At 41.2% G+C, this 26,745-nt stretch overlaps 3 protein-coding genes and 2 long non-coding RNA genes across 7 annotated transcripts; 3 read left to right on the forward strand and 2 right to left on the reverse strand.

The window, feature by feature from the left end:
- Positions 1–18: 18 nt before the first annotated feature.
- On the forward strand, positions 19–5,834 carry sec23ip (SEC23 interacting protein). Of its 2 annotated transcripts, none has more exons than XM_077728924.1 (18): positions 19–174; positions 987–1,495; positions 1,571–1,778; positions 1,863–2,056; positions 2,437–2,526; positions 2,673–2,793; positions 2,876–2,965; positions 3,058–3,199; positions 3,267–3,475; positions 3,546–3,637; positions 3,743–3,895; positions 3,978–4,073; positions 4,214–4,357; positions 4,435–4,590; positions 4,667–4,769; positions 4,842–5,024; positions 5,093–5,261; positions 5,481–5,834. In XM_077728924.1, the coding sequence occupies exons 2-18, from the start codon at positions 1,154–1,156 to the stop codon at positions 5,560–5,562; spliced, it is 2,574 nt and encodes an 857-aa protein (XP_077585050.1). In that variant the 5' UTR covers positions 19–174; positions 987–1,153; the 3' UTR covers positions 5,563–5,834. The 2 variants fall into 2 exon arrangements, with proteins under 2 accessions (XP_077585050.1, XP_077585049.1); XM_077728923.1 differs by lacking the exon at positions 19–174 and adding an exon at positions 207–631.
- On the reverse strand, positions 5,679–10,679 carry csgalnact2 (chondroitin sulfate N-acetylgalactosaminyltransferase 2). Its single transcript, XM_077728926.1, has 8 exons — positions 10,250–10,679; positions 8,743–9,473; positions 7,766–7,982; positions 7,592–7,693; positions 7,323–7,501; positions 7,043–7,137; positions 6,894–6,975; positions 5,679–6,824 (listed from the first exon to the last, which is right to left on the reverse strand). The coding sequence occupies exons 2-8, from the start codon at positions 9,386–9,388 to the stop codon at positions 6,532–6,534; spliced, it is 1,614 nt and encodes a 537-aa protein (XP_077585052.1). The 5' UTR covers positions 9,389–9,473; positions 10,250–10,679; the 3' UTR covers positions 5,679–6,531.
- Positions 8,150–9,662, forward strand: LOC144204946 (uncharacterized). The gene is made up of 2 exons (XR_013327964.1): positions 8,150–8,346; positions 9,134–9,662. It is a non-coding gene; the product is annotated as an uncharacterized LOC144204946 (long non-coding RNA).
- Positions 10,680–12,173: 1,494 nt separating the features above from the next.
- On the forward strand, positions 12,174–14,734 carry LOC144204997 (uncharacterized). Its single transcript, XR_013327989.1, has 3 exons — positions 12,174–13,528; positions 14,150–14,242; positions 14,408–14,734. It is a non-coding gene; the product is annotated as an uncharacterized LOC144204997 (long non-coding RNA).
- On the reverse strand, positions 13,066–20,226 carry ret (ret proto-oncogene receptor tyrosine kinase). Of its 2 annotated transcripts, XM_077729007.1 has the most exons (20): positions 20,020–20,226; positions 19,564–19,857; positions 18,945–19,183; positions 18,683–18,878; positions 18,422–18,621; positions 17,685–17,967; positions 17,484–17,615; positions 17,264–17,374; positions 17,069–17,182; positions 16,734–16,978; positions 16,523–16,670; positions 16,214–16,321; positions 15,931–16,145; positions 15,739–15,861; positions 15,599–15,669; positions 15,393–15,530; positions 15,215–15,314; positions 14,917–15,064; positions 13,709–13,903; positions 13,066–13,634 (listed from the first exon to the last, which is right to left on the reverse strand). In XM_077729007.1, the coding sequence occupies exons 1-19, from the start codon at positions 20,084–20,086 to the stop codon at positions 13,743–13,745; spliced, it is 3,093 nt and encodes a 1,030-aa protein (XP_077585133.1). In that variant the 5' UTR covers positions 20,087–20,226; the 3' UTR covers positions 13,066–13,634; positions 13,709–13,742. The 2 variants fall into 2 exon arrangements, with proteins under 2 accessions (XP_077585133.1, XP_077585132.1); XM_077729006.1 differs by having other exon boundaries at positions 13,066–13,903.
- Between the last annotated feature and the right edge of the window lie 6,519 nt (positions 20,227–26,745).

Raw genomic sequence — 26,745 nt, forward strand, 5'->3', positions numbered from 1 at the left:
CTGCCACTTTGGTCTTGTTTTAAGTTCTTTTTACGATCTTTCTGTGGGAAAGCAGTTTCCTGATACCCAGATAACTTTATGCTAAGCGTTACTATGGAGATAAAACCAGTAGATTAAAACTATCTCTCTGCAAAGACAACCTCCTAGCAACAGAGGGCAGTGCACAACTAGACGGTAAGCTTTCAAAATACTGTTCAAGGTAGTAGATCTGCTCTGCATGTAATGATTTGACATGTGCAGACACTGAACTTGTGATAGGTCATTTAAATCTTTCAAATCTGTGATAGGCCATGAATTGGAGCTTTCTGAAATCAGTGCAGTTCTGTAACGCCGTATTGTGCAGGATAACGTGATATATAAATGACCATTTATTTAAAAAAAATATAATCTGAAAAGCTCGACGCGTCATATGAAGTCTTCTTTCCTCCCAGCAAACCTGAACTCACCATGCCTACTCCTGCCTTCTCCGGTAGTGGCTACGTGTAAATGTAGAGTAAAATGGCAGATAGAAAGAACAATAATGTTCCAAATCCCGGCGAAAATTTGTTATTCGGTGGTGCTGCCGAGTTTAACTTCAATTTGCCATTTTTGCCCGTAAGTCAAGCATCGGTACCAGTGGTGCTGTCGGGAGGTAAGAAGCAATTCCGATTGCCGAAATCTTAGCATATACAAGCTAATGAGTTAGCATACTTCCTGTTGAGATGTCAGCTGTTATTTATTCCACAAGTCAGATATAGAGTCATTAAAAGAAGGATCTATGTTGTAAGGAGGTGTTATCCCTTATTTAAAACACCCTTCATTTTAGACTGACATTGATTTACAAACGAAACTATTTTAATCTTTCTTACTGAGAGATTCTGTTACATATTCTAATGTTAAAATAACGTCCTCGTAGATCTATTCCTAAAACAATGTCATTGGCACTATAATAACTGTCATTTTTGGATCAAGCAATGTTTTAAAATATACTCTCTCATATCTCTCAGAGGATTCTTCTGAAGTTGGAGAGGAAGATAGCTTTTTAGGTCAGACTTCTGGAACTGTGCAAGCTCCCTCCACCTTCAGCTACTTTTCCAATCCAGTAACAAGCAGTGACCCATTCGCTTCCATTGGCCAACTCCCATGCGCTCCTCCATCATCTTCCACAACGGCCATGTCCGCTGTCACAGCGTCTCCTCCAAGCAGCGTCAATATGACCCCCCTGCAGCCCCCGAGCTCACAATTGAACGCTACCCCCCCTGTTTTCGGCAATACCATGCATCAAAGCCCAATGGGCCGGCACACTCCTCCACCTGGTACAATGACGCCACCGCCTCCCCAGGCACAGAGTCATAATCCTTATAGACACACTGCCACCAGCAGCAAAGTCAGTCCTTACATGCCGGCACCTGAAGTCCTGCCGCCGAGCCATGTGGCCCATCCTTCACAGCACAATCCTTACTCTGTCCCCTCAGGGTCACAGTCTTTCCCAGGGTCTGCTCCTACATTTCCACAGGTAAATTTTACGATTGAGTGCTTTACATCACATGGCTAAAAATGTTATTCAAGCAGTGTTTTCTCCTCCTCACAGCCTCCTCCCACACAAATGCAGTCACCCCCACCCCCTGCCCACCATGCTGGCGCTGTAGTGCCTGCTGGTCCCATGATGCAGTACAACTACAGCGTCTATGAACCTATTCAACCACATTGGTTTTACTGCAAGCTGGTAGAGTCTAAAAGCGTGTGGCTTCCTTTCAGCATCGTCGATTCCCTCCTACTCGAGGAGACATATAACTCTGGTACATTCATACCCCCCCTCCTCTCCCGGGGGTCATTTCATTGTCATAATTATTTCTAATGCTTTCTGTTTTTTTATATTGTAGTTCAGCCAGACCCGGAAAATGTGATCGTACGTACAGACGGAGGTCGGTATGATGTGCACCTCTATGACCGCATGCGCTCCCCTGTTTACTGGGAAGAAGAGGAGTCGGAAGTTCGCCGCTGCACCTGGTTTTACAAAGGGGATGCTGATAGTCGCTTTGTTCCATACTCTGAAGAATTCAGCGACAAGCTAGAGGTTTACCCCCCAAATTGATTTGACTAGAAGTTGAAGTCATTAAATTTAGGTGACTCTTGAAGTCATAACTGGAGATTTCTTACATAACAATCATCAGAAACATCAGAACAATACAACTCAGTTAGTCTTACCATGTATTTTGGAAAAGAAAAATTCTTTTAATACTACATTTCTGCATACACACTTGACTGTAAAGTAATTGCTATCATGGCTTGGTCAAATACAGCTTATCTCATTGGCTCCCATTGACTGGACTAAATGTCCGATTGATCCAAAATTGGAGTCTTTATTATCTTTTTTTCCCAGTGATGTGAAATTTCAGCTAGAGTGCACTCATTTATATTCAGAACCCTGCATCATTCATATATTTTTGTCCACAGACAGAATATAAGAAAGCTGTATCTACCAACCAGTGGCACCGTAGACTTGAGTTCCCATCAGGAGAAACCATTGTCATGCACAACCCAAAGGTAAACATGCTACCCTAAGTCCCACAGTTAAGAAGCTGATACATAAATATTGTCACTTAAATATACAAACTGTACTACATTTACACTGATCTGAACCTTGGAAAATGTCTCAACCCTTCCATTAAGTTGAAATGTTTCTGTTGTAGGTGATTGTGCAGTTTCAACCCTCTTCCTTACCTGAAGAATGGGGTCCGAATCAGGATGCACAGGCCAGGCCCAGGGTTGTGAAGAGAGGGATTGATGATGATCATGATCAAGTCCCAGATGGTAGACAAGTTCAGCTTTGCACTGTAATATTCATAACTAGATTCAAAAGGTAACAAAACTCATATTCTCTGAACTTTTTCAGGCGAGCTTCCCAAGATAGACCACGTTGTATTTATGGTGCATGGAATTGGTCCCGTTTGCGACCTGAGGTTTCGGAGCATGGTCGAGTGTGGTGAGTTGATTTGAATTCCAGCGTTTCCAACAACAAAAATGTAAAGGCAATGTAGTTAATGTACTAAACAATACAAAGCCCTGTATTTTTAGTGGATGACTTCCGCAGTGTATCCTTGAAACTGCTCCAAAGTCACTTTAAAAAACCAATGGACGATCGCACCATCAGTCGAGTGGAGTTCCTGCCCGTTCATTGGCATACGGCTCTGCACGGAGATGCAACAGGGGTGGACAGGTTAGCTCGCATTGCATATTAATTGCAATTTCATTCCACAACTTGGATGTCTTTTTTTTCTTGGCAGGAGGATAAAGAAGATCACCTTGCCCAGCACTGGGCGACTACGACACTTTACAAATGAGACTTTGTTAGACGTTCTTTTCTACAATAGTCCTACTTACTGTCAAACCATCGTGGATACCGTTGCCTTGGAGATTAACCGACTTTATGCTCTTTTCATGAAGAGAAACCCTGATTACAAAGGGACAATGTCTGTTGCTGGACACAGTTTAGGTAATGCATTACACATTTGAAATAAGTGGCACTTATGGTGAGTAACAAGTCTTTTTTTTGTCATTTACAGGGTCGCTTATACTCTTTGATCTGCTTTCAAATCAAAAGACTGACTCGACCCCCCCTACTGTTCCACCCACCGCTAACGGAGAGGCTAAACAGGTTGGAAATTGAGTTGTATACATTTTAGTGACTTAGATATCATTTTATTGAGAGTAACAAACACTAAAACAACGTTATTGTTATGGTTTGACCATGAAAATAAAGGTTGTAGCCGCTGACTCGCAGGCGGTCAGCCCTCCAACTACAGAAGAAGAGCCCAAAGAAGAATTGGAAGACCTTTCTGCTGTGCTAGAACATCTTGGTCTGTCCGAGTATAAGACGACTTTTGACCAGGAGAAAATTGACATTGAATCTTTTGTGAGTCAAAAAAAAGTTTTCATAAATATGAAGTCATGTCTTGCTGATTTGACTTGACTTGATCCTTGTGTCCATCTTTTAGCTCATGTGTACCATCGAGGATTTGAAGGAGATGGGTATCCCACTTGGCCCTCGCAAAAAAATTGCCAAATTTGTCAAAGATAGAGTGACTCAACTGGTAAGTCATCTTTGGAAGGCGGTGCGAGCATGGCACATTTGTATTCCCTTCGATCCAGAAGTGAACATCAACAGCAAAAATATGTACCTACGCCACTTCTGTTTAAACCAGATGGTTTCTCCCTGCTCTCCCCTACTTAGGCAGCCGCCAAAGAGAAGAAACCCGAGGCCCAGGTGGTTACTCAAGTTGTCGAACCCGCACGAGCCCCCGAGAATAATCTGCCAGCAGGCGCCTCCTCCTCCATCCACGTCCATTATAACTACTTTGAAGTCGGCACTGGACAGGTACGTTTCTAGTCTTATCACTTACAGCTCAGTCTCCATGTTGACACTCTTTTGTTGAAACTTGAATGAACATCCAGGTATCGGTGGTCTACCACAACCTAGACTTCAGTCCGTTAAATTTTTTTGCCTTGGGTTCTCCAATCGGCATGTTCTTGACCGTACGAGGCCTGGAGAAGATTGAGGAGACCTATCAGCTGCCGACGTGCAAAGGATTCTTCAATATTTACCACCCGGTGAGCCTAAATGAAGAAAGTTGGGGTCTGGCAATGAACTTGTGGTTTAGTGTGTTAATCTCCCATCTGGTTTTAGTTGGACCCGGTGGCATACAGAATTGAGCCCATGATTATACCAGACCTGGAATTGAAGCCAGTTCTTGTACCTCATCACAAAGGAAGGAAGAGGCTGCATCTTGGTGAGAAATGAACAGTAATAATAAGATTATGTAGCTGTAATGAGGCCATATTGGATTTTTTTGTCATTCCAGAGCTGAAGGAGAGTCTCTCTAGGATGGGCTCGGACCTAAAGCACGGTTTCATCAGCTCGTTGAGGAGCGCGTGGCAGACCCTTAACGACTTTGCTCGTGCCCATACCTCGACAGCTCAACTTCAGGCAGAATTGGCCATGGTAGCCAATCAGATTGAAGAGCAAGAGAAAAGAGCGCAAGATTGTGCGTCACTCTTTCTCTTCCTATCAATCGGATCTTCTCTTTTGCTCATTTTTATGTTTGTCTTTCAGTTTCAGATCAAAAAGGTCCCGAGATGCCCGAACCCCCAAAAGAAGAGGAGCCTTCGGTTCGCATCGGGATGCTGAATGAAGGGAATCGGATCGATTTCGTGCTGCAGGAGAAGCCCATCGAGAGTTTTAACGAATACCTGTTTGCCCTTCAGAGTCATGTTTGCTACTGGTAAAGACCTTTTTTCTTTTTTTTCCCCTTTCTTTCTATTTGCACTGGTCCAGGCTAATGAACAAATGCTTGTTAGCATCTCTCAGTCAAAATGAATTGGAGGTCTAAGGTTTGTAATGATCAAAAATAGTCATTTATAAAGGGTTAAAACACATAGAAACATATAAATCTTTAGAAATATGATCCTCCCACCAATAACTATTTAATTTGTGTTGCTAGGCAATCTGAAGACACCGTTCTACTCATCCTCAAAGAAATCTACAAAAGTATGGGAGTCCAACCAGAAAACATGGCACATTAGAATGACAGAATCCCATCCCAAAAAGTATTTTATATTTGCCATCCATGATTTACTGTACGCCGTTGTATAATAGAACCTTATGAATTGTCGTAAATTAAAATGAAACACTCTAGTAGTTTAAAAGACTTGACAAGTTTATTGTAACATAGTATAAATTATAGCGCTGGCCAAGAAAAGGAAGGTATAATTAGATTAAAAACAGATAGGAATGAAGTAGTAATAGCAGCAGTTACTCAATGGGCAAATTGACCAATAAATCACTTCCTTACAAATAGTCTTTGCGTTCACTTGTTATTTTTCTCCCTCTGAACATATACATATTATATATGTATATTACTAAATCATTTCAGTAACAATAACACACATCAATGTCAGAGTAATTTTCAATTTTTGACCTACTGGAAGAAAAATGAAGGTAGAATGAGCTCCCAATCAATTCACATGAAGACAATATTGTAATATTATTTACAAAAGTACCATTTCAACATAGTCCAGCCTTGGAAATAATAATAAATGGCGCTAAAGTCACCACATTTTGTAGAAATTAAAAAAAAAAAATGTATACCCTCTTGACCCAATATTAGTTCTTCATGCTCATATTAGATCTTTTGCATCTCCAGTCACATCAACATGCATCTTTTATTAAGACAGTGACTGTCCCAGGAAATTAAAAAAAAGTCCCTTTTATTCAAAAGCTAATAAATAGAAAACTAACTGAACAATATGGCTCGACAGGTTAGATATATTAAAAAAAAAAGGAAATGCAAGAACTGGAATTTGAAGTATTTTGAGCGGAGAAGAAAAACCCAGCAAGAAAAAACGTCTCCGTTTCACAGCAGAAAATGTTGACTTTGAGGGGCGGGGCTTGTAAGAAATGCAGCAAGGTGAGCAGCAATTGGATCATTTGATTGCCCGCTTAGTTTTTTGTACATTCATTTGTCTACAGCTGTGCATCCTGGGATGGCGGGCTCATTCTTCTCCTTTGTTCTGCGGCTTGAAGGCCTGTTTTCGCAGGTGAGCTTCGATTTCCTCCCGGAACACCAGCATCCCCAGATGAGGGTGCGATGCCTCGTTCATGGCTTTGGACTGAATGCACATACGATACTGTTCTGGGGTCAGCTCGTCGGCACACTGTTTCTCGTGCCACAGGTGGAAAAGATCACGCACCGGCGTGCGGATCACCACCAAGTCGCTCCGGAGGTATTTCCGGTATAAGTGGACGTCTTCTACGCCCCAGCCTTTGACTTCCAGATCGAACCCCCCTAAAAGAGGATGATATATTAGCGAGAATCCGGCTAAAGCACCACGGCAAAGAAATCCCAAGATCTTACCGATACTTAAGAAATCTGATCGATATTGACACGTCATTCCAAAGCCAAAATCTCTCCAAAAACCAGCATCCTTTTTGTGAACCTATTAGAAAACAAAAGTAGTATTTGTAACCTAAATTAAAATTCAAGTGTACTAACTAATGTCTTACCAGTTGTAGCTCAACAGGTGGCGCTAGCTCTGCATTTCCATAAACGATGGCAGGATTATACAGACTGAACACCACTGGATAGAAGACTTTCTTATCTGAAGAATAAAGAAAAGTATGTTGACTCTACCATTGAAAGCAATAGACGTCCAATCTTTTTAAAGTGGGAGGAGTAGATGTTCATTGGCTGCCACTCTGCCACTTGAAATTGATTGGACGTCTGCTGGGCTGGTTCCAAACACATTGAATTCGGGTCCAAAAATGACTAGATGTGAAAACGTACTGGGAGATGCGTGGAGACGACACGAATTGAGAAAATCTGAGGTGAAATGGATGTCCACGTCGCAGAAAAACATCAGCACGTCGCCCTTGTTCCAAGCGTGCGCGCCGATATCCAAGCCCCGCCCCCTGGAAAACTCCTCATCCACCGGGATCAGCGTGTAGTTGTAGAAATTCTCCTCCCTGACAAAAATAATAATGTAAATAATTCAACTAATGGCTGTAATTCTGTCTACTTTGACAGGTCTAATACATTTGAGGAGAAAGACAAACCTTGACATGGATTCCAAAGACAACTTGACGTCTTGGAGGCCCTTGTGACCAAAATAAACCACGGTGAGATGAACACGTTTGTCCTGCTGCACACACACCTTCCTAAGAGCAGCCAAAGGCGTCATACACTTCCAATTAAAAGGGTGACGAGGCGAGTCGGACCACATTTTTCACCTGAAGTTATGCAAAAACTGCAGAAAGGTCTCCACTCTGCCCGCCAGCGGCACGATGACGTCGATGATCATGGCGGATGTGTCGACGGCGGCGCTCCTGACTTTCATCAGTGGCCCAAAAGGCCTGAAGAGGGTGACGTGGCGGATGGCGCCCAACTCTTTTTCGGCGAAAAACAACTCGTAAAGTGAGCCTTTGTCCCTCTCGGTCCTGTGCATGCCTGCCAAAGTGGGACAAAACTTTAGAAATAAGCAGATATCATAACATTTTAATCTCCTGTGGGGTTACAAATTGTATTTTGAAATATTTTAATCAAATATGAACCAAATGGGGCGCATCAAATTCATTTATTGAACCGATTTCTTCTTATTTTTATATTTAAAGGCTGGTTGACCAACTATGGTTGTGGGCGGAGCCTGCCCATTCTACCTTCTCCACCAACACGCCTGATTCCAATTACCCACATCGTTACCAGGCTTCTGGCCAGCTTGGCCAGATTTGTTCATTTGACTGAGGTGACTTGGAGGGACACATTGATAAGAGAGCCTTTGAGGACCACAGTTGCTGATTTTGGCATTAAAAAGGCAAGTGAAACATGCATTTATATATATTTATATCACCTTAAAATGTTATTCTGTAAAAACTAGCAATCGGGTGGTCCAAAACCACATAAATGTGCCAATCATCTAATTATATCGTCTATATCTCAATCAACATTGAGCAAAAAAAGAAAGTCCTTATATAAATCAACTAAGATATTGATCAACATTTAAAAACAAACTATTTCTGTTAAATGGGCTGGTAGAAAACCAATAAGTACTTGCTTCAATCTGCTTTCAATCTTTAATATAAACAGTACACCATGTTTTCTATATTAAGTGATACAAATGGGTGATAAATTGACAATCCACGGCTATCATTTGTAGTCCCCAACATTAGCTAAGCGCAGTATGTGACCAAATAGTTGGAGAATACCTCACCTTCGATGAAGTGGCCCTCTTTGTAGACCTGCTTCCGTGTGGGCACATCATCCTCTTCATCGGGGTTGTTGAGGATCTCCAAGGCCGCCTCTATGACCTCAGCAAGTTCGTCACGGCGATCCTTTCGAACAGGCTTCTCCTCTGGGTGCCTGGTCAGCCCCATCTCCAGCTGGTAAATCTTAGACGAGGTGAAGCTCTCGAAGGGCACCACGGCATACTCGCTGGGTAGACGCGCCCCCGCGCCCACCTCGGCCTTATCAATCTGCGAGTGCAGGTAGTCCAACAAATCCCCCGGCTCCCCTCGCTCCGCTTTGTTTTCCGCCAAAGCCTGTGCCTCTGAGAGCTCTTTCTTCTCCTGCAGTGGCTTGAGCTTCTCACTCATTTCTTGCAGTTCCTGCTTGAGCTGTGCAATCTGCCGCTTGAGACTGGAGGCACGGCTCAGATGGCGCTCCTCCTGCTCCTGAAGCAGGGCTTGGTAGTACTCCTTCCCCAAGGGCTCGCCCGCTATGCCCGGCAACGCCCGGTTGACGTCGCCGGGAGGGGCGCACTCCAGCAGATAGGTGAAAAAGAGCGTGACCAGCAGCAGGAGGAGACCGAGGAAAAGCCAGCGCACCCGGCCGTGAACTGGCAACCCTCGCCTGGGCATGGCGCTCTCATGTCTTGCCAGACGTTGCTCGGAGAAAAAGGGGCTCTGGGAAGAATCACCCCCAGGAAAACCACACGGTTGTCACCTGCCATAGAAAAAGGATAAGTCAGAGACAAAAAGCATGTGGAGGCAAAGAAGGAACTTGTAAAGCCTTTTGGATGAATATCATGTTGCGTTGTTGGGAAGAAGATATGACTTGTGTCACCTTTAGAGGAAGATTCGACCAGAGTGACCCATGTTACGTAAGATTAAGTCAAACTGGCTTCAAAGTTCATCCCCCAAAAAAACTGATTTTCGCAGATAGGCTCAAGAGTCTCGCTAGGACTGTTTAACAATACACACACACGTTTGGTTTCCTGTTTTGCAGTTCTTAAGAAAATAAAAGCAGAAAATCAACCCCAAAATAATATTTTCTCCTTCACTGCAGAGAAAAGACATGTGCGGTTAGAATTTGAGAATGAATTGGACATCCATTGCTGTCCTTGGTGCTGAAACACTGAATATCCACTGCCAGCCATGGTACATGTTTATCACTGTCAATGAGTTTTAATAGAATAAGGGTTTTTCCTACTATTGTTTTGCTTGCGTATTCTACACTCAACATTTAAACATTTAACTTGTTATACATGTAGCAATATTGGTCCTATTTTGGGCATTAAAATATAGTCATATTCTAATATATTTGAAGTGACCCAAAATAAAAATGCGTTCGCAATTATTGTGAACGACCTTCAACGGAAGTAGAGCACGTTGTACTGTCCGCTTGACAACAGAGGTCTAAGTAAAGCGGTTTCCATTTATATTTGTCTGTCTATTAAACGTTTGCGGAAGGCATCTTGCCGTGCTAATACGCTTGCTTACCTCATGGTGTGTGTATCCCTCTCCGTCAACTCTTAAAGTCGGAGGGAGGAAAGAAACCCACAACGACAGGCGGCCTCTGTTTGCAAAATGCCACGGAGCAAAAAGAGAAAAGAGCAGCTTGCCATCCACTTCCGCTCTGTCCCAGCCAATAGGAGCCTCGCTACCGAGTGTCGCCACACAACACGTTGACGTGCTTCATAATAACAAAATTGCCTGTAACGTTTCATCCAGTGGTCTCACTTTGCCTATTTTAGGGGTCTGCAGCCCCCTGAATAATTTATTGACTCAAAAAAATGTTTTTTAGTTAACAAAGCATCATTTTTTCTAGGAAAATTATGCCTTACTATACTATGTCGTTTTTTAAAAGAAAATACTAAGCCTTACTATACTATGTCGTTTTTTAAAAGAAAATACTAAGCCTAACTATACTGTCGTTTTTGAAAAGAAAATAAGCCTTACTATACTATGTCGTTTTTTAAAAGAAAATACTAAGCCTTACTATACTATGTCGTTTTTTAAAAGAAAATACTGAGCCTTACTATACTATGTCATTTTTGAAAAGAAAATACTAAGCCTTACTATACTATGTCATTTTTGAAAAGAAAATACTAAGCCTTACTACACTATGTCGTTTTTAAAAGAAAATGAGCCTTACTATACTATGTCGTTTTTAAAAGAAAATGAGCCTTACTATACTATGTCGTTTTTTAAAAGAAAATACTAAGCCTTACTATACTATGTAATTTTTGAAAAGAAAAGATTAAGCCTTACTATACTATGTCGTTTTTTAAAAGAAAATACTGAGCCTTACTATACTATGTCGTTTTTAAAAGAAAATACTAAGCCTTACTATACTATGTCGTTTTTGAAAAGAAAGTAAGCCTTACTATACTCTGTCGTTTTTTAAAAGAAAATACTAAGCCTTACTATACTATGTCGTTTTTTAAAAGAAAATACTGAGCCTTACTATACTATGTCGTTTTTAAAAGAAAATGAGCCTTACTATACTATGTCGTTTTTGAAAAGAAAATACTAAGCCTTACTATCCTATGTTGTTTTTTTGAAAAGAACATACTAAGCCTTACTATACTATGTCGTTTTTTAAAAGAAAATAAGCCTTACTATACTATGTCGTTTTTTAAAAGAAAATACTAAGCCTTAATATACTATGTTGTTTTTTGAAAAGAACATACTAAGCCTTACTATACTATGTCGATTTTGAAAAGAAAATAAGCCTTATTATACTATGTCGTTTTTTAAAAGAAAATACTAAGCCTAACTATACTGTGTCGTTTTTTGAAAAGATAATAAGCCTTACTATACTATGTAGTTTTTGAAAAGAAAATAAGCCTTACTATACTATATACTATATACTGACTTAATCTTGAAGAGTGGTGGCCCAATAGTTAAGTTATCAGTTTCCCACTTCTTTGGTCTTGGGTTCCAATCCAAGTGCCTGCAAAGATATTCCCAATATATTATTCAGGTAAATGAATGATGTGAAAGTAGAAGTACTACTGCTTTTTCCCCACACGGTGGTGGCCCAGTGGATAAGTCATCAGTCTTTAACCTCTGTGGTCCTGGGTTCAAATCCCAGTGCATGCAAAGATTTTCCAAATATTATTCAGTTAAAGATATAGGAAATAATGGCTAAGTGTCTAACTATAAGTCTTCAGTAGTGGATGAAACATTTTGTCCAAAAAATGACTAAGTGTTTCAGGTAAATGAAAGAGGTAAAAGTATAAGTACTACCATCTTCTCTCATTGGGTGGTGGCCCAGTGGATAAGTCATCAGTCTTTCACCTCTGTGGTCCTGGGTTCAAATCCCAGTGCAGGCAAAGATTTTCCCACAATTGTTCAGGTAAAAAAATAAGTATTAATGCTTAAGTGTTTAAGTGTATAAGTCTTCAGTGGGGAATGAAGCATTTTGTCCAAAAAATGACTAAGTGTTTCACCCCATTTCCTTGGATAAAACGTTTCAACACCTATGTATAAGTGGGGCACGAGTTGGTGTAGTGGGTTGCACACTCGCCTTTGCACGGAGAGAACGTGAGTTCGCTTCCCGGTGTCGGCGGTTCACTGACCAAGCAAGCGGTCGAGGGTCGGCCGAAGGCCGACCCGAGAACGCCTTTCGCACAGACAGGTCCTTCAACTGTCTTCCGAACTGCCGAAGGCAGTTCGGAATATAACCTTTTGCTGAAAAGTATGACTAAGTGTTTCATAAAAATTAAAAAGTTTTTCTTTTTTTTTTCTTCCCCTTGTTCCATTTTCCAGACTACATGCTGTAGTGATCAGCCAAACGACGACAGCGGGAATCGAACCCAGGTCTCCCAGACGGGAAACCTGTGAACTAACCTCTGCGCCAACCAAGTGACAACACTTTTCTCTGTAATCATTTGAGTGTCTTTCCAAGAAATACACAGAAATAACTAAGCGAAAATGTGTGCCGACAGCGGGAATCGTACCCAGGTCTCCCGGACGGGAGTCCAGTGAACTAACCACTGCGCCAACCAAGTGACTACACTTTCCCTGATAATCATTTGAGTGTTTTGACAAGAAGTCCACAGAAACAACTAAGTGAAAAAGTGTCACAACCGGGAATCGTACCCAGGTCTCCCAGACGGGAGACAAGTGAGTTAACCACTACTCCAAAGTGTCCTCACTTGATCCTTGAGCAAGGATGTATAATGTAGAAAATGAATGAACAATCTTCTACTTAAAAAGAAAAATGGCTTACTATACTATGTCATTTTTTTAAAGAAAATGCCACAATCAATGTTAGATATAGTTTTTTATTTCACACAAGACAAGAGATGTAATTTTTTATTGTTTATTAACTGTAACATAATCAAAGAAAAACATCAAAAGTAGCACTCGATAGTGGACAAACGTTTCCCCTTGACTTTGGCTTTTACAAAACTGAAATATACACAATTTGCATGATGTCATGAAACAGGAGTAAGCACTACTTAATCAACACCTTTCAACCCAAAAAAGACGGGGAAAAAAAAGGTCCGTTTTAACAAAAATCTGTCTTTGGACACGTTCGTTAGGGCAGTCCTCTGCAGTAGAAACTTTACAATGTTTTATCCTTTGACTTGCCGCTGTCTACAGAAGACCACAATGGAGGTGTCCTCCTTTTAAATTCCTGGTCTGGAAGGAAATCTCTCCAAGAGCCCATGAAGATTTGGAGGCTATTGCGGAAGCGGCACAGGCACTTAAAAGACAATCTGGTACGAGAGTCATGCAGTGATACAACGTGGACAACATGACTGCGAGGTAAGTAATATTAACAGTACGTAATATTAACACAGAAGAGAAACACGGCCTACTTTGATCCACCTGGTGGTCCGGCAAAAGAAGCCCACTTTTAATACCCGTGCAACTAGAGATAAAAAGGGAAGCAACTTTAGCAATCAGTTTGAATAGATATATACATAGTCATTTGTAAATATACACCTCTAGGCCACGACGTTTGTACGTTGGGAGACGTCTAGCTATCAAGCTTGTCCACCACCGTTTTTGCACTTGTAGGCAAAGCCATCCAGTTTGCATAAACACTATCATTGGCATATCTTGTAAAGACTGGATTAGTGGCATCGTGTCTGTTGAGCGGTACCGGGCTCTTCTCGGGCCAGTTGGGGTACGACATGCCTAAAAATGAGAACACATCATTTTTCCGCCACTCGGTCAATGAGAAGACGCCGAGCAAATTCTCTAGTCAAGTGGAACAAATCAAAATGGACAAATGCGGCACCCCGTTTTCCTTCACCGTAAATGAACAGTTTGTCAGTGAGGACCTGTTTCAAATGTTACTTCTTTCCACCCAATTTTGACCCAAAAATTGACAATAAACCCTTTTCAGATAATTCATCATGATGCCTAAATGCTATGTAACAGATACAAATCAAAAGCATTGAGGGATCATCCTCATTCTCATCATACTTCCACCATAGGGAATTGGGAACCTGTGCCTGCCAACACTCAAGTCAGGTGAGTTAACCTCTGCACCACAACACAGCTCCTTAAAATTGGAATTTTGAAACGAGATAAAGATAAATAATTTGGTCTTGAAAAGTTAAAAGGATTATTATATGAAACAAATATCTTATTTGTTTACAATGGTCCCTATTTTCTGAACTGCTTTATCTTTACTAGGGACAGAGGGTGCTGAAGCCTATCCCAGGGACACTTTGAATCAGTGGCCAGCTGATTGCAAGTCACATGCCTACCTAGGAGCCCACCTGGATTTCAACCCAGGATCCCAAAGCTGTGAGACCAACACACTAACCACTCAATCCACCGGGCCACTAGTCTGACTGTCCTATTTTCTAATAAGATGGTAAAATTGTCTCACTAATTGTAATGAAATGTACTATATTTTGTACATACTGATGAATCCCTCCAATGCTTTGTATATTTTTTTAGATGTAAAATAACAAGTATTAACCCTGTACATTGGAAGCAGGTCCAAATAAAATGGAATGCAAGACAACAGACATGTTCGCCTATCACTGACCGAGCCTCGAACGTAGGATGAAATGGTGAAGAAGAAGAATAATGACGGCCAGATCACAGTCACGCTTGACTATAGAAAGGCAATCACATAAAAGAGACAACCCGCTTGCCGCGTTTCTAAAATCGAGTAAATGCGTGGGAGATTCTACCATAGAGCTTGTTTTCAATCCACGTGGAGGGAAGGGTTCGAGGGATAGGGGCGTTATTACAGTCCACGAGTGGCGTGTCCTCTTCGGACAGCGCGTCATCGTACAGCAGGGCGTCAGCAGGCGTGGAGGCAGCCAGGTCCAGGTAATCCTGACAAAAGCAGATCAAGGTGGAATTAGGCTTATTAGTATGTGGCGTGGGGCGGCTGACTTGCCCCAGTTTGTGAATGAATGGAAAACTTGGACATGGATTGCCAAGTCTACAGTGTGTATTGTATTGTATTGTATTGCTTGACCATACCCGACTTTTAACCATCATCTTTTCCAGCTCTTTGCTGATATCAGAGAAAGTCGGCCTCTTGTCGGATTCTTGTTTCCAGCATCGGCCCATGAGGTTATACCTGCAAGGGGAATATATTTAATTTTCAAGTGGATAGGCTTGTTTTGGGTGTTGGAAAGTTAAGAAAGAGGGTGCTCACATTTCCTCGGAGCAGTTCTCAGGTCTCTCCATCCTGTAGCCCGTTTTCAAGAGGTTAAAGAGACGTTCCGGTGCAATCCCCGGGTACGGATTGCCTCCCAATGTCACAATTTCCCACAGGAGGACACCAAAGGACCACCTGGAAGACCAAAGACAGTCTAACACACATCTCATTCTGTGTAACTTTTAAATGTTAACCATACTCACACATCACTTTGCGTTGTGTAAATGTGATCGAACAGGGACTCTATCGCCATCCATTTAACTGGTATACGACCCTACAAAAATACAACAACATTGGCATTAAGTTAGGAAATCAAAATGGCTCAGACATCAGCCAACATTACCTTGCTCCTCTTGACGTAAGAGTCCTCCTCATACACATCTCTGGAGAGTCCGAAGTCGGAGATTTTCATCTTTCTGCCCTCGGCCACCAGAACATTTCTGGCCGCGAGGTCCCTATGAACGAGCTGTTGGGAAAAATATTCTCCGTCAGCCACAAGAATTGGCCGGTGTGGTCTTTTGGGAGGAACATTAACCTTCATTTCGGCTAGATACTGCATGCCTCTGGAAATCTGCCAGGCGAAGGAGATCAGGTCGCCCATGGTGAGCGCCCTGTCGTCGGGATTTTCTAAATAGCTGGAGTTTCGGTTGGCATCCGTTCCCAGGAAGCTTGGTCCGACTTTGCGACTCTCGCGGAGGAAGTTGCGGAGAGACCCGAACTTGGCGTATTCCACGATCAGGTTCAACGGACCTATTGGGAGACGGGCGGTCTTCAGCCTCCCCACCATGAGTCCGATGAGCTTTTCTGAAGGTCCTTACCATCCTGGCTGCATGCGCCATACATCTTGATCACGTGTGGGTGATTCACTTGCTTGAGGAGAGTGAATTCGGACAACAGGTCCCTGAGCTCGCTGTGGGAGGCGTTTTCTATTGGGGACAAACAAGGACCACAATTTCAGCATGGTACATTTTGAATCACTTCTGATTGATGTTGGGGTGATTTAAGAACAAAGAATAAAACTGGGAAAAAACACGGGCTTTAAATACATATGGGGCTGATGACAATCACAAACACCCAGGTCATACAAGGGAAGAAGTTTAAATGATAGATTATTAGTATCTTCTCACCTTTAAGCATTTTCACAGCCACAGTAGTATAACCCGCTTTTCCTTTCAATCGGAACGCCGTCGCTTTGACAACTTTCCCAAACTCTCCCTCTCCCAGAGTCTTGCCAAGCACCAGGTTCTTTCGCGGGAATTCCCATTTGGGATCCTCCTGTTGGAAGTAAATAGCTGAAACGGTCGGATGTCAAAATGGGCAGCACGAGAGGAAACTCACAGGAATTTTAAATGTGTCTGTCTCAATGGATTCCTGCGAGCCTCGCCGTAGGTTATTAGCGGGGAAGCTGATGGGATAGCCCTGGGCAGGCCGGCGGAAGGTCATCTCGGCAGACGCTATCGGGGGTTTGGGTGAGTTCTTGTGGTGGCGGTGAATAAAGTAGGACGAAAGCAGGATGAAGACCACAAAGGAAAGGAGTAGAACCGTGGCCAGGACGGTCTTGCACATGTCGTCGCATAGGGCCTCTGGAGTGGAAGTATTTGGGGTCAACGACAGCATTTTTTATCCATTTCTTTCCCAAAATGTGAGGAATAAACAGTCATGTGACCACTCACCCTCAAACTCATCCTTTTCACAAAAGCATCGCTGAGTCAAGCAGTAGCAGGTCCCATAGCCAGCCTGGATGCCGTTCCTTAGTCCCAGTTTATGACCACCCGTCACAATTTCCCCTTCACACAAAACAAGTACACAGTCAACAATTATCCACAAACCTCCTTCCCCCTTAAAAAGAGAATGATCCAAGAACTTACTTGTACAGTCTTGCGGACAAATGGATGGATCTTTGCTTTCAACGGCATCACAAAAGCCATCAGGACATGTGCGCAAGTCTGGCGAGCAGGTTGAGTAATTCTCCACAATTCCTGAAAGATAATATGGAGGTATATATATATATTTTTTTACCTATAGGAACACTTTGAACTGTATTGGGTTGCCAGTGTGAGTGTTATAGTGTGTCATCTTCCAAATGACCTTTTTCAGTGCCTCGCCTCCACTGGCATCTCCCCGTGGTGGCCCCCAAGCCTCTGGTGGTCTCACATTCTTCCGGACGTCTGTTCTCGGCACAAGGCAGGAACTGCTGACTCTCCCAATCGTCTTTGTTTGCTGCAAAAAAACAAACACCAGACGTGTATTTTGCGTATTAAATGAAGCATTTGTGGTTATTATACAGACCTCCAGTATCCAGAACCAATAGGATGGGAGTGCTGGCTTCAAGCTGTGATTGCCCTTCTCGAGCTATGACCATGTAGCGTAGATCTTGACACTGTGGTCTTTGCAAAGCTTCCGAATCGTTGACGTAGAGTAGTCCCCGCACGTCGTCCGCGGCCTGGGCTACGCTGATGGCGGCGTAACAGGAAAGCTCATCTGCGCTCACGTTCTTATCGGGAATTTTCAGCTGGTAGGTGACACTGAAGCCATCAAACTCTTGGCAGTTTTCCACGCAAATCTTGCCCACCTGGATGAAAATGGCAGGAAAGACAAGAATTTTAAAATGTAGGTATTTGCTGGAAATGCTTTGAATAAATTGGCATAGAAAATGAATGCAATATATTTACAACTTGGTGAAAGTGTCCAGTTTTTGCGGGTGAAAAAAAAAACTTGATTTGATAACTTATTTTCTATGGGAATGAATTTTTTTAAATGTTCCAATTGAAAGACCATTGAAAATGTTTAAAATTCACTCCTAATAATTTTAAACTTGGACCAGTAAAAATTAATCTCAATTGGTGGACCCACAAAAAGCTCAACTGGTGACCATTATAATTTCCCACTGAAAAATAAAACAAGACGTTATCCAGAAATCCTTGAATGGCCCCAAAATTCCTGATTTATAGATAGGCTAAACATTTAAAAAAATACATTTAAAAAAGAAAGAAATTAGGTTTTCTAGTGATGATTTTAAGAAGCACCTGAGCATAAATGGAAGCTCTCCGAGTGAGCGTGAAGATGGGCGTGATGTTCTCAAAACGAATTTGGACTGGTAAGATGGTGACGTTGAAGTGAAGCATCACACTTTCCTCCGGACCAGGGTAGGTGGTGTCATTAACCTGGTAGTCCAGCTGCACATTGCGATTTTCACTGACCGCCAGGTTCCTCTTGAGAACCAGCTCTGAAAGAAAGACATGAGATGTATTCTCTCCAAAATGGCCAGCCTTGGGCTCATAACTCACGGTAGTGATGCACAGTTTCTCTGACATTATTGTGAGCGCTTTTCTTCTCGCTGAAGCTTCGCTTTACGTCAAAGGTTTCTCTGGTCCATGGGTCGGTATTGAGCAAAGTTTCAACATACTTATTGTGACTCTGGTCTATAGAATATATGGAGGTCAAATCCCTGTCAAAAACTGACAATGTGCCATAAATTCCACCCTGGAAAAAGACAAAGAACAATAAATAGCAAGTCTCCAAAAGATGTCTGACCCTTTGTTTGCTTACTTGAGTGCGATTTAAACCGATGACAATGTTTGCCGTGTCTGTGCCGTTCACGTACGGCGCGTTGTCGTCCTCGTCGTTGACAAAAACGTCCAGGGGCGTGTCCAGGGTGGTGACATCACTCTCTGTCCGGACAGTGCAAATCAGCAGGAGTCGATAACGTTCACGCTCCTCGCGGTCCAAAGGGGCGGTCACGATCATTTCTGAAGTGCTCTGATTCACGGCAAAGGGTGCCGGCGTCTCTGTGGGAATACATTCAAAAGGACCACTGTCAATGCGTTAAAGTCCTGCAATCGCCTTGAGGGTTACTTTACTGAACTCTTAACTTAATGAAGTTGTATTTTCGACTCGTCGCACGATAAAAACAACGAGTCTCAACTACCGTTTTCCATTGAGTCAAGAAGCTATTTGGTAGAATTGGAATCTGCTTGTGTTCGATGAGGTCATCGGTTTCAACTATGCAGAGCCAAAACTATGTATACTGCACAATTGCAATAGTTACAGATCTATTAAATTTTTGATAATTTTTTCTTAATACTCTGACAAGATTCTTTGATTTGTGTCTAAAAATACATGATTGTGTGACTTTAAGGTACTATATTTTCAATAGGTGGTCACTCACCTGATTCCACACTGTAAGAAATGACGTAATTTGGACAAACGTCAACCCTCGTGAGTCGTCTGAGCTGCATCACGGCTCCGGAGAACCTATTCTCCATGATGTGTGGTTTGGACAAGTCGCGATGAGGGAAGCACAGCTCTTTCATATCAGTCTGCTCACACTCCGGCATTATCGCATTAACAAAGTCCAGGATGATCCGAGGGCTGTTTCTAGTGAAGCACAAGGGCTTCCTGGGGGGCCGATTTAGCACCATGACGTAGAGGGACAACTTCTTCACGGACCACGAAGGTTTATCTGATAAAAGATGGGAAGAAAACAGACATTTTAATCTTGGGACTGCCAGTGGATGCCGGAACTCCACTCTTATCAGTATGGGAAGAACGTAGGCAATCCAATTGAATCTTAACATAGAGGACAATGGACAGTATTTTCACAATAGGTTGCTTGGCCACTCACATAGCGAGTCAAAGTCATCCTCATCCAGGGTTTTGTTCAAGGACAGCACCCCCGTGTTGACGTCCATGTTAAACCAAGAGCTGTAGGCGGGCCTTTTGAGCGAACTGGACCAGCACAGGTAGAAGTGTGGCTTCTCCGACTCGTTGTCCAGCAAGGCGAAGACTTGGAGGATCCGGCTGCCCGCTTTCTGCCCAACGTAAATGGTTTCTTTGTACTCATTTTGGGGGAAGTACAGTCCTTTAGCACCTGTTAAATACAAAAGACAATTAGGAAAAACAGTTCAGATTATATTATTATTTCACTCCCTGTCAGTTAAAATGATTGGACGTCTATCGGATCCAATGGCAGCCAGTAGAACGTGTAAGAAAATGAATGGAAGTCGTCATGTCGCATTTGCTAGCGGAAATTGAAAGCAGGGTTCAAATGACACTTAAGCGGCTCTTTTAATGAATTTCTCATGTGATCGATATCACGCGGTTCCCCATCGTCCTTGCGTTCACCTTGAGAAGTTTAATTACGGCAGATCACGTGATATAGAGGACAACTGAATCATTAGCGAGTAGAGGAAGGGGGCGGGGCATGTGCTATATGTGCTGGTAAAGCTAATCCATAAGAATATGCATCACGTCGGGCGGCTATATGTTTTACGGGAAAATGGAGATGGGAGTGTTGCTGTTGTAATTATATCCCTGCTATGATGGGCTTTGACAAGGGTGGGCGACCATTTAGGCGGCGCGCTAATGTCATTGGTGGATAGATAAACTAGATTTTCTATTTCTGTTGGTGCAATTCAGGCTTGTGCTCTGGTTTCAGACATTGATTTAATTTCACAGGACTTGGATGACAGGAGTTTGGATTGATGGATAAAATGTTTCCTCCTGAAATATTGTGATTCACTACGCGTGGATGCAACTTTTCTTCTTGTTGAATGTCTTTTTGTTTTGCCAGTGGGCGGGTTATAGCATTAGGGGTAAAAAAAAAAAAAATCATTCAATTAACTTAATTGAGAAGACTGGCTATGAATATTAAATACATCGTCTGATTAATTCAAACCTTTTCCCCCCGTCTTTTCGTAAGATTTGTATGCAGTTTGAAAAATCCCAATTCCATAATGCAATTTATAGATTAGAATTCATCCCGTATTTGGGAATTTTCATTGTCACAGTATCAAGTGTGAGAAAACAGACACAGAAAAATATATTTTAGACATAAATAAATAAATATATATAAAGAAATAAGTGTGTTGCTGAAATATACATATATAGATATACATACATCTATATAGATATACATATGCATACATTTATATAGATATACATATGCATACATCTATATAAATATACATATGCATACATCTATATAAATATACATATGCATACATCTATATAAATATACATATACATACATCTATATAGATATACTTACATCTATATAAATATTCATATACATACACAGATGTAGATGTATACGTACGGTGGTCTTAACATTATATACAACATAATAAACTTAACAGAACTTTAATATTTATTCATTCATTTTCCATATGACTTATTCTCACATTGGCAGTGGGGGTGCTGGAGCCAATGACATGACTTTACCACAAAGCCGACTAAAAAGACTAGAATTGTACCAATTATAACCCTTAGATGGCACTACAATCTCGCTCAGAATGTCTCATCCTTGTCAGAGTGGAAGAAAAAAGCTTGTTCAATCATCTTCAAAAATCACCCAATGACAGCTAATGATTTATTTCAAGATGATCAGATAAGATAAGAAAGCCAACGGAAAGCAGACGCAACAAAGCACAAACATATGCAACACAACTCATCCATATCAGTCATAATATTTTTTTCTTTTCTTCTCCGGGAATGAAGCCAGCAAAATGCCAGTCATCAGACTTAATTCACTGACTGGATCAAGCCGAGCTCTCAAGGCTAATCATAGCGTCGCACAGTAAAAACACCATGACCTTCCCTTCTACAAAATGATACAAAAATTGATACATGTTGAGTAATAACAACCCAGAATTGCCAGAACCCAAATAATTCCTGGAACAGCATTTACCCAAACAACTCCAAGTGCCCTAAACTGCATTTTCACAACCATCAAACATCTCCAAAAGCTTCTCCCTACCTCACCCAACACATGTAATCTTCTCAAGAGTAAGTATCGTTCATTTAGCAGTCAGACATTGGCATTGAACCAGAGAGGCCTCTTCCGTGTTTACACAATTTTCCACCTGCGAGCAGCTGCGAAAAAAATAAAACACTTCTAAAAAAGAGCCACAATGACGACGCACTCTTCGCTCGACCTTGTGGAGACGCCAGGTGGTAATAATGACCCTGGCATGTCCATTTTTTCTCGTATATTATCTGCAGAAGGACAAAGGGGACGGAGGCTCATCACAATATTTACACAAAAGTAAAAGTGCGTCTCGCCCTTTCCGTTGTCCTCTCGACAAAGACAGGGACACAATTAACTTCAGGCCAAGTTCGATTGAAAGATTTACCAGCAACAACTTGGCGTGCTTACAAAATACAAAATTTGGATGCCTTATAATAACAGATTTCTATTTATTTGATATTCCATTGTGCTTCACTGGTCCACTAGCTTAGAGGCCTTTGTTTACCAAGGTCAACCCACATCGCACCATGTCCTTGGAAACCACTGATTGGAAAAACAGCATACCAATCAATAACTGTACTAATCAACAATGATGATGATTGTTTTGCTTCTGATGAGAGAAAAGCTGATGGCGTCACGTGTGAAATTAAAATCGTTGGCGTGAAAACAATCATTTAAAGCTTTGGCATTTTGGGCCATCAAAATCAATGTCAATGCATAGCCATTGTTAAAAAAAAAAAAAAAAAAAAAAAAAAAAAAACACAATTTTTAAAAGAGCTAAAAGTTCTCCGTTGAAACCAAAGCAGTTCTTGATCAGAACATTTTCAAATCCATGCGAAACTCTGCACTGTTGTGTCATCTTATCAAACCAAATGGAAAATGAAGCTTTATCGCAAAAAGATGATTCCAAAGCCATAAAAAAAAAAAATCAAAGGATTCTATACATACATTAACTGACTTTCCAGATGCTGCATACCTTAACATAATCCTCCATTACACCTTGTTGTAATTCAATTAGCCCAAAGAGAATAGAGGAGCATGAAAGCCAATGTTGTGTCTTCATCAGTCATCAACAAATCTAATAGAACATCTCTTTGGGGATTAGTGGCCATCCCAAATTAGGTTGGAAGAACTCCCAGTGGTCTGCCACATGGGGCAATCATTGTTCACGTCATACATACGCCAAGTCGTTATCTGATCTTACTTTAGTTGAAACATTTTGGTTGAAAATGCATACTAATGAAATCCTATTATTTCTTCCATCTGGATATTAAGTGGTCCCAATGACCATGAAGATAGGACAAAAAACATCCCTTTTTGTTCGACTCCATGTTGTAAACAAGACATGAAACATAGCATGAATTGAAAAATAGCTTGTCAAATAAAACCAATGTGAAACAAACAAAAAAACGGTTCAAATTCCCAAAGGGCGAAACTTCAATCAACGTCTCCTTGTCCTTTCAACGCAGTAAATTAGATTGTAAACCAGGCATGAGAAGGAAGGATGACCCATAACTGACTAAAATATTACGCATATAGGCGGGGAAGCCTGAGTGAAAAAGACCCCCCCTGGGATGGACACGACATGGCTGGAGGTTAACAATTGGTTAAGGTTACCAAAAGGGTAAAGAGGGTCAAAAGGTACAGCCACGCGGTCACGACGGATGCTAAACGGCTCGATGCTTTTTCTATGAAAACATCTGTGGCTCTCCTCAAGGAAAATGATGGATTACGCTAAAAGGTTTCCCAAAAAAAAGACAGTCGGAGGTTTTACGAGGATTCGAAATTAAAACTCAGGACTAATCAATTGGGGAAATTATTCGAATGAATCATGGCCATTTTGGGAAGACATTTTAAAACATTAAAACTGATTTCCAACAGGATAATATTTAGATCTTTCATGCCAAAATCAGTTTTGGACATCTAGGGCCGTCCACGCATTCCTAGGGGGGCCACTTCTAGCCCACGCGCCATATGTTGGACACCATCGACGTTAGAAGTGGCTACAATTAGCCACTGAGCGTTAATTGCCTATTTCTTCTGATTCATTACCTCAGCAAGAAACACTTGAGCAATTAGTAAGACGCAGCAAGACGGGAACGACCCGGGATACATCACACAAATGTTTCAAACATTAAAGAGCCACAAATATAGCATGTCTGATTTAGTTTTCCCATGACGTCATTTCACATAAAACAGCACGGCATGTGCATCAATCTTGCTAAATGAATTGGAAATAAAAAAAACAGATTTTCATTTTTCTGATGTATAACAGTGGTTAGGAAAAAAAAATGGAACTAAAAGTCAGCATTGGCTGTAAGTGATTGAAATTTTATACTGAAGCAGGGGGGTGCTTGACGCCAATTCATAATCCGAAAAGTATATATAAACACTAAGCAAACCTTTAGAGCACAAAATTCACCTCCAAATGAATCCACATTGGTGGAAACATTAAAAAACGCAAGAAGACTACTTTTAGTGTCCATGAAAAGACTTCACCAAATCAAAATCTGGATCAAAATCAGATTAAATCCATTTAAATAACCAATGTGAACGCCACAAATTGCCATCAGTAGTTAAGGGCCAATTTTATCATTAAAACAAAGGCCAAAGATTTGCCGAAAGCTCCACCAAAAAGTCGAGTGACGAATGAAATCAATGCAATGTGTCATTTTTGGCAAGAGAAAAGCGAGTGTCGTCTTCTGACAATATTTTCCCAACAAAAACAAACAGCCGCTGTTTGCCCGGAGACGCCAGCAGCTGCCGCACACCTGCCCGTCGCATTCGTCCTTTCCGCCATCACTCGGCGTGGCTCTTTTGTTGGCAAAAACGGGCAGGTGAATGAAACGTGTAAGCTTTACATCATGGGTATCATTTTATCAATAGTAAATAAATACGTGACATCCATCCGACCTCTGAACACCATAAAGCTGTTATCAACATGAGGAATAATCAGAGGACATTACATAGATCCACGTCACCTTAAAATGATTGTGGATCATTTAAATGACCCGGCAAGAAAGAAAGCTTTTCTTGGGTGATAACGTTTGTTGCACAAATAAAACAACACAGGCAATTGACGGGAGCACTAGTGTGTCGTTCTGATTGAAAAGTCTATGATTAAGTGCTCTATTTTGGCTACTTTGGAGCTTTTTCTCAAAACAAAGCAATTTCACGCAATAGCCTATGTTTGACTGGGAGTTCCATCTAACGTTGTAGTGACACAAGATATTAATAGTCTTGTTGTCTTTTTTGGTCTGTTTTAATTAAAGGCTAATTTCACTGTTGAAAATATATTTGACAAAAAAATCTGAGATTTATAATGCCTTGATCTGTTGCTGTAATTAAGGAAAATAACATGTTAACGGCCTTCAAAAGGGTATTTTCTACTGAAGAAATTGTATTTTATTAGTTTTCGAGATGAGGTCACATTTAATTTTTAAAATGGCGCTGCGCGAATTGAAAGAAACTATAAGCGGTTCAAGATGTATTGTCAATTTGCACTTTTTTGGTACACCAGCTCAATGGGATAAAGATTTAAAAACATTTAAAACTGTAGTCAGTCAACACTGATGTAAATGTACTTGTTTACGGTATTTGCCAATGACATCATGCTGATGCGCAACAAACCAAAACTGCCATGTTTTTGTTGTTGTTTTGCAACAAAAAAAGCACATGAATAGGACACACTCTAATAAACCAAATAACAAGATGTGAGGATCATCTTTCCCAAAACAAGACAACAATCCACTGAATTAACCAAAGCGAGACAACTTTTGTTCAAAAAAATCTACTTAATCTTCAATGACCATCAGCTATGACCACTATTTTAAAAATAGGTACAGTTGCGCTGTGGGATTGTAAACGGGCTTATGGTATTATGATATACGGCTGTATTCATTCATATGTTACGCCAACATGCCATAACTCACATAACATGATATATACACACCATCTCTGCAAAGCATTGTTTGAGTTTAGGAGAAGAAAAAAAACTACTTTGTGACAGCGGAGGCAATATTTAGCGAGTTAATCAATTATTTTTTCATTGTAAGACTTTTATGCATCAATTATGATTCTTTTTTTATCGTCTACATGGCATGCATTAAACTCTGAATCTTTCTGAGCCATTGACAGGGCTTGACATCCAATTCATTTGGACTGGGAGGGGCGACCGTTCACCCCTTTTATCCAAAAGGAATAGGACGTCCATTGCCATCAATGCCATTGAAAGTTGAAAATAGATAGATGGCATGCAATGTTGATACTGAGAAAAAATATACTTTAGAGTGTTACTTGGTTTGCATCTAGTGTATTTTTGTTGAACTTAATAGAATTTCATGAATAGGTGAAAGGTCATATACCCCTTGCTTCATCATTAGTAATATAGAAATAGTATCTAAATACAATCATGATGATTAATAATCCAAAATACCAGAAAATGGCTAAAATTTAAGTTTTTCTTTAAATGAGCAAAAATAGTCAAGTGACTTATGAAGGTTTTGAATGTTTTTAGCATAGCCAATGGCTAATTTAAGACAATGTTGCAAAATTCCAAAATGGTGAACAAATAATTAGTGATGCGGACGGACTCGTACCTGA

This window comes from Stigmatopora nigra, chromosome 12 (assembly GCF_051989575.1).
Source record: "Stigmatopora nigra isolate UIUO_SnigA chromosome 12, RoL_Snig_1.1, whole genome shotgun sequence".
Lineage (NCBI taxonomy): Eukaryota > Metazoa > Chordata > Actinopteri > Syngnathiformes > Syngnathidae > Stigmatopora > Stigmatopora nigra.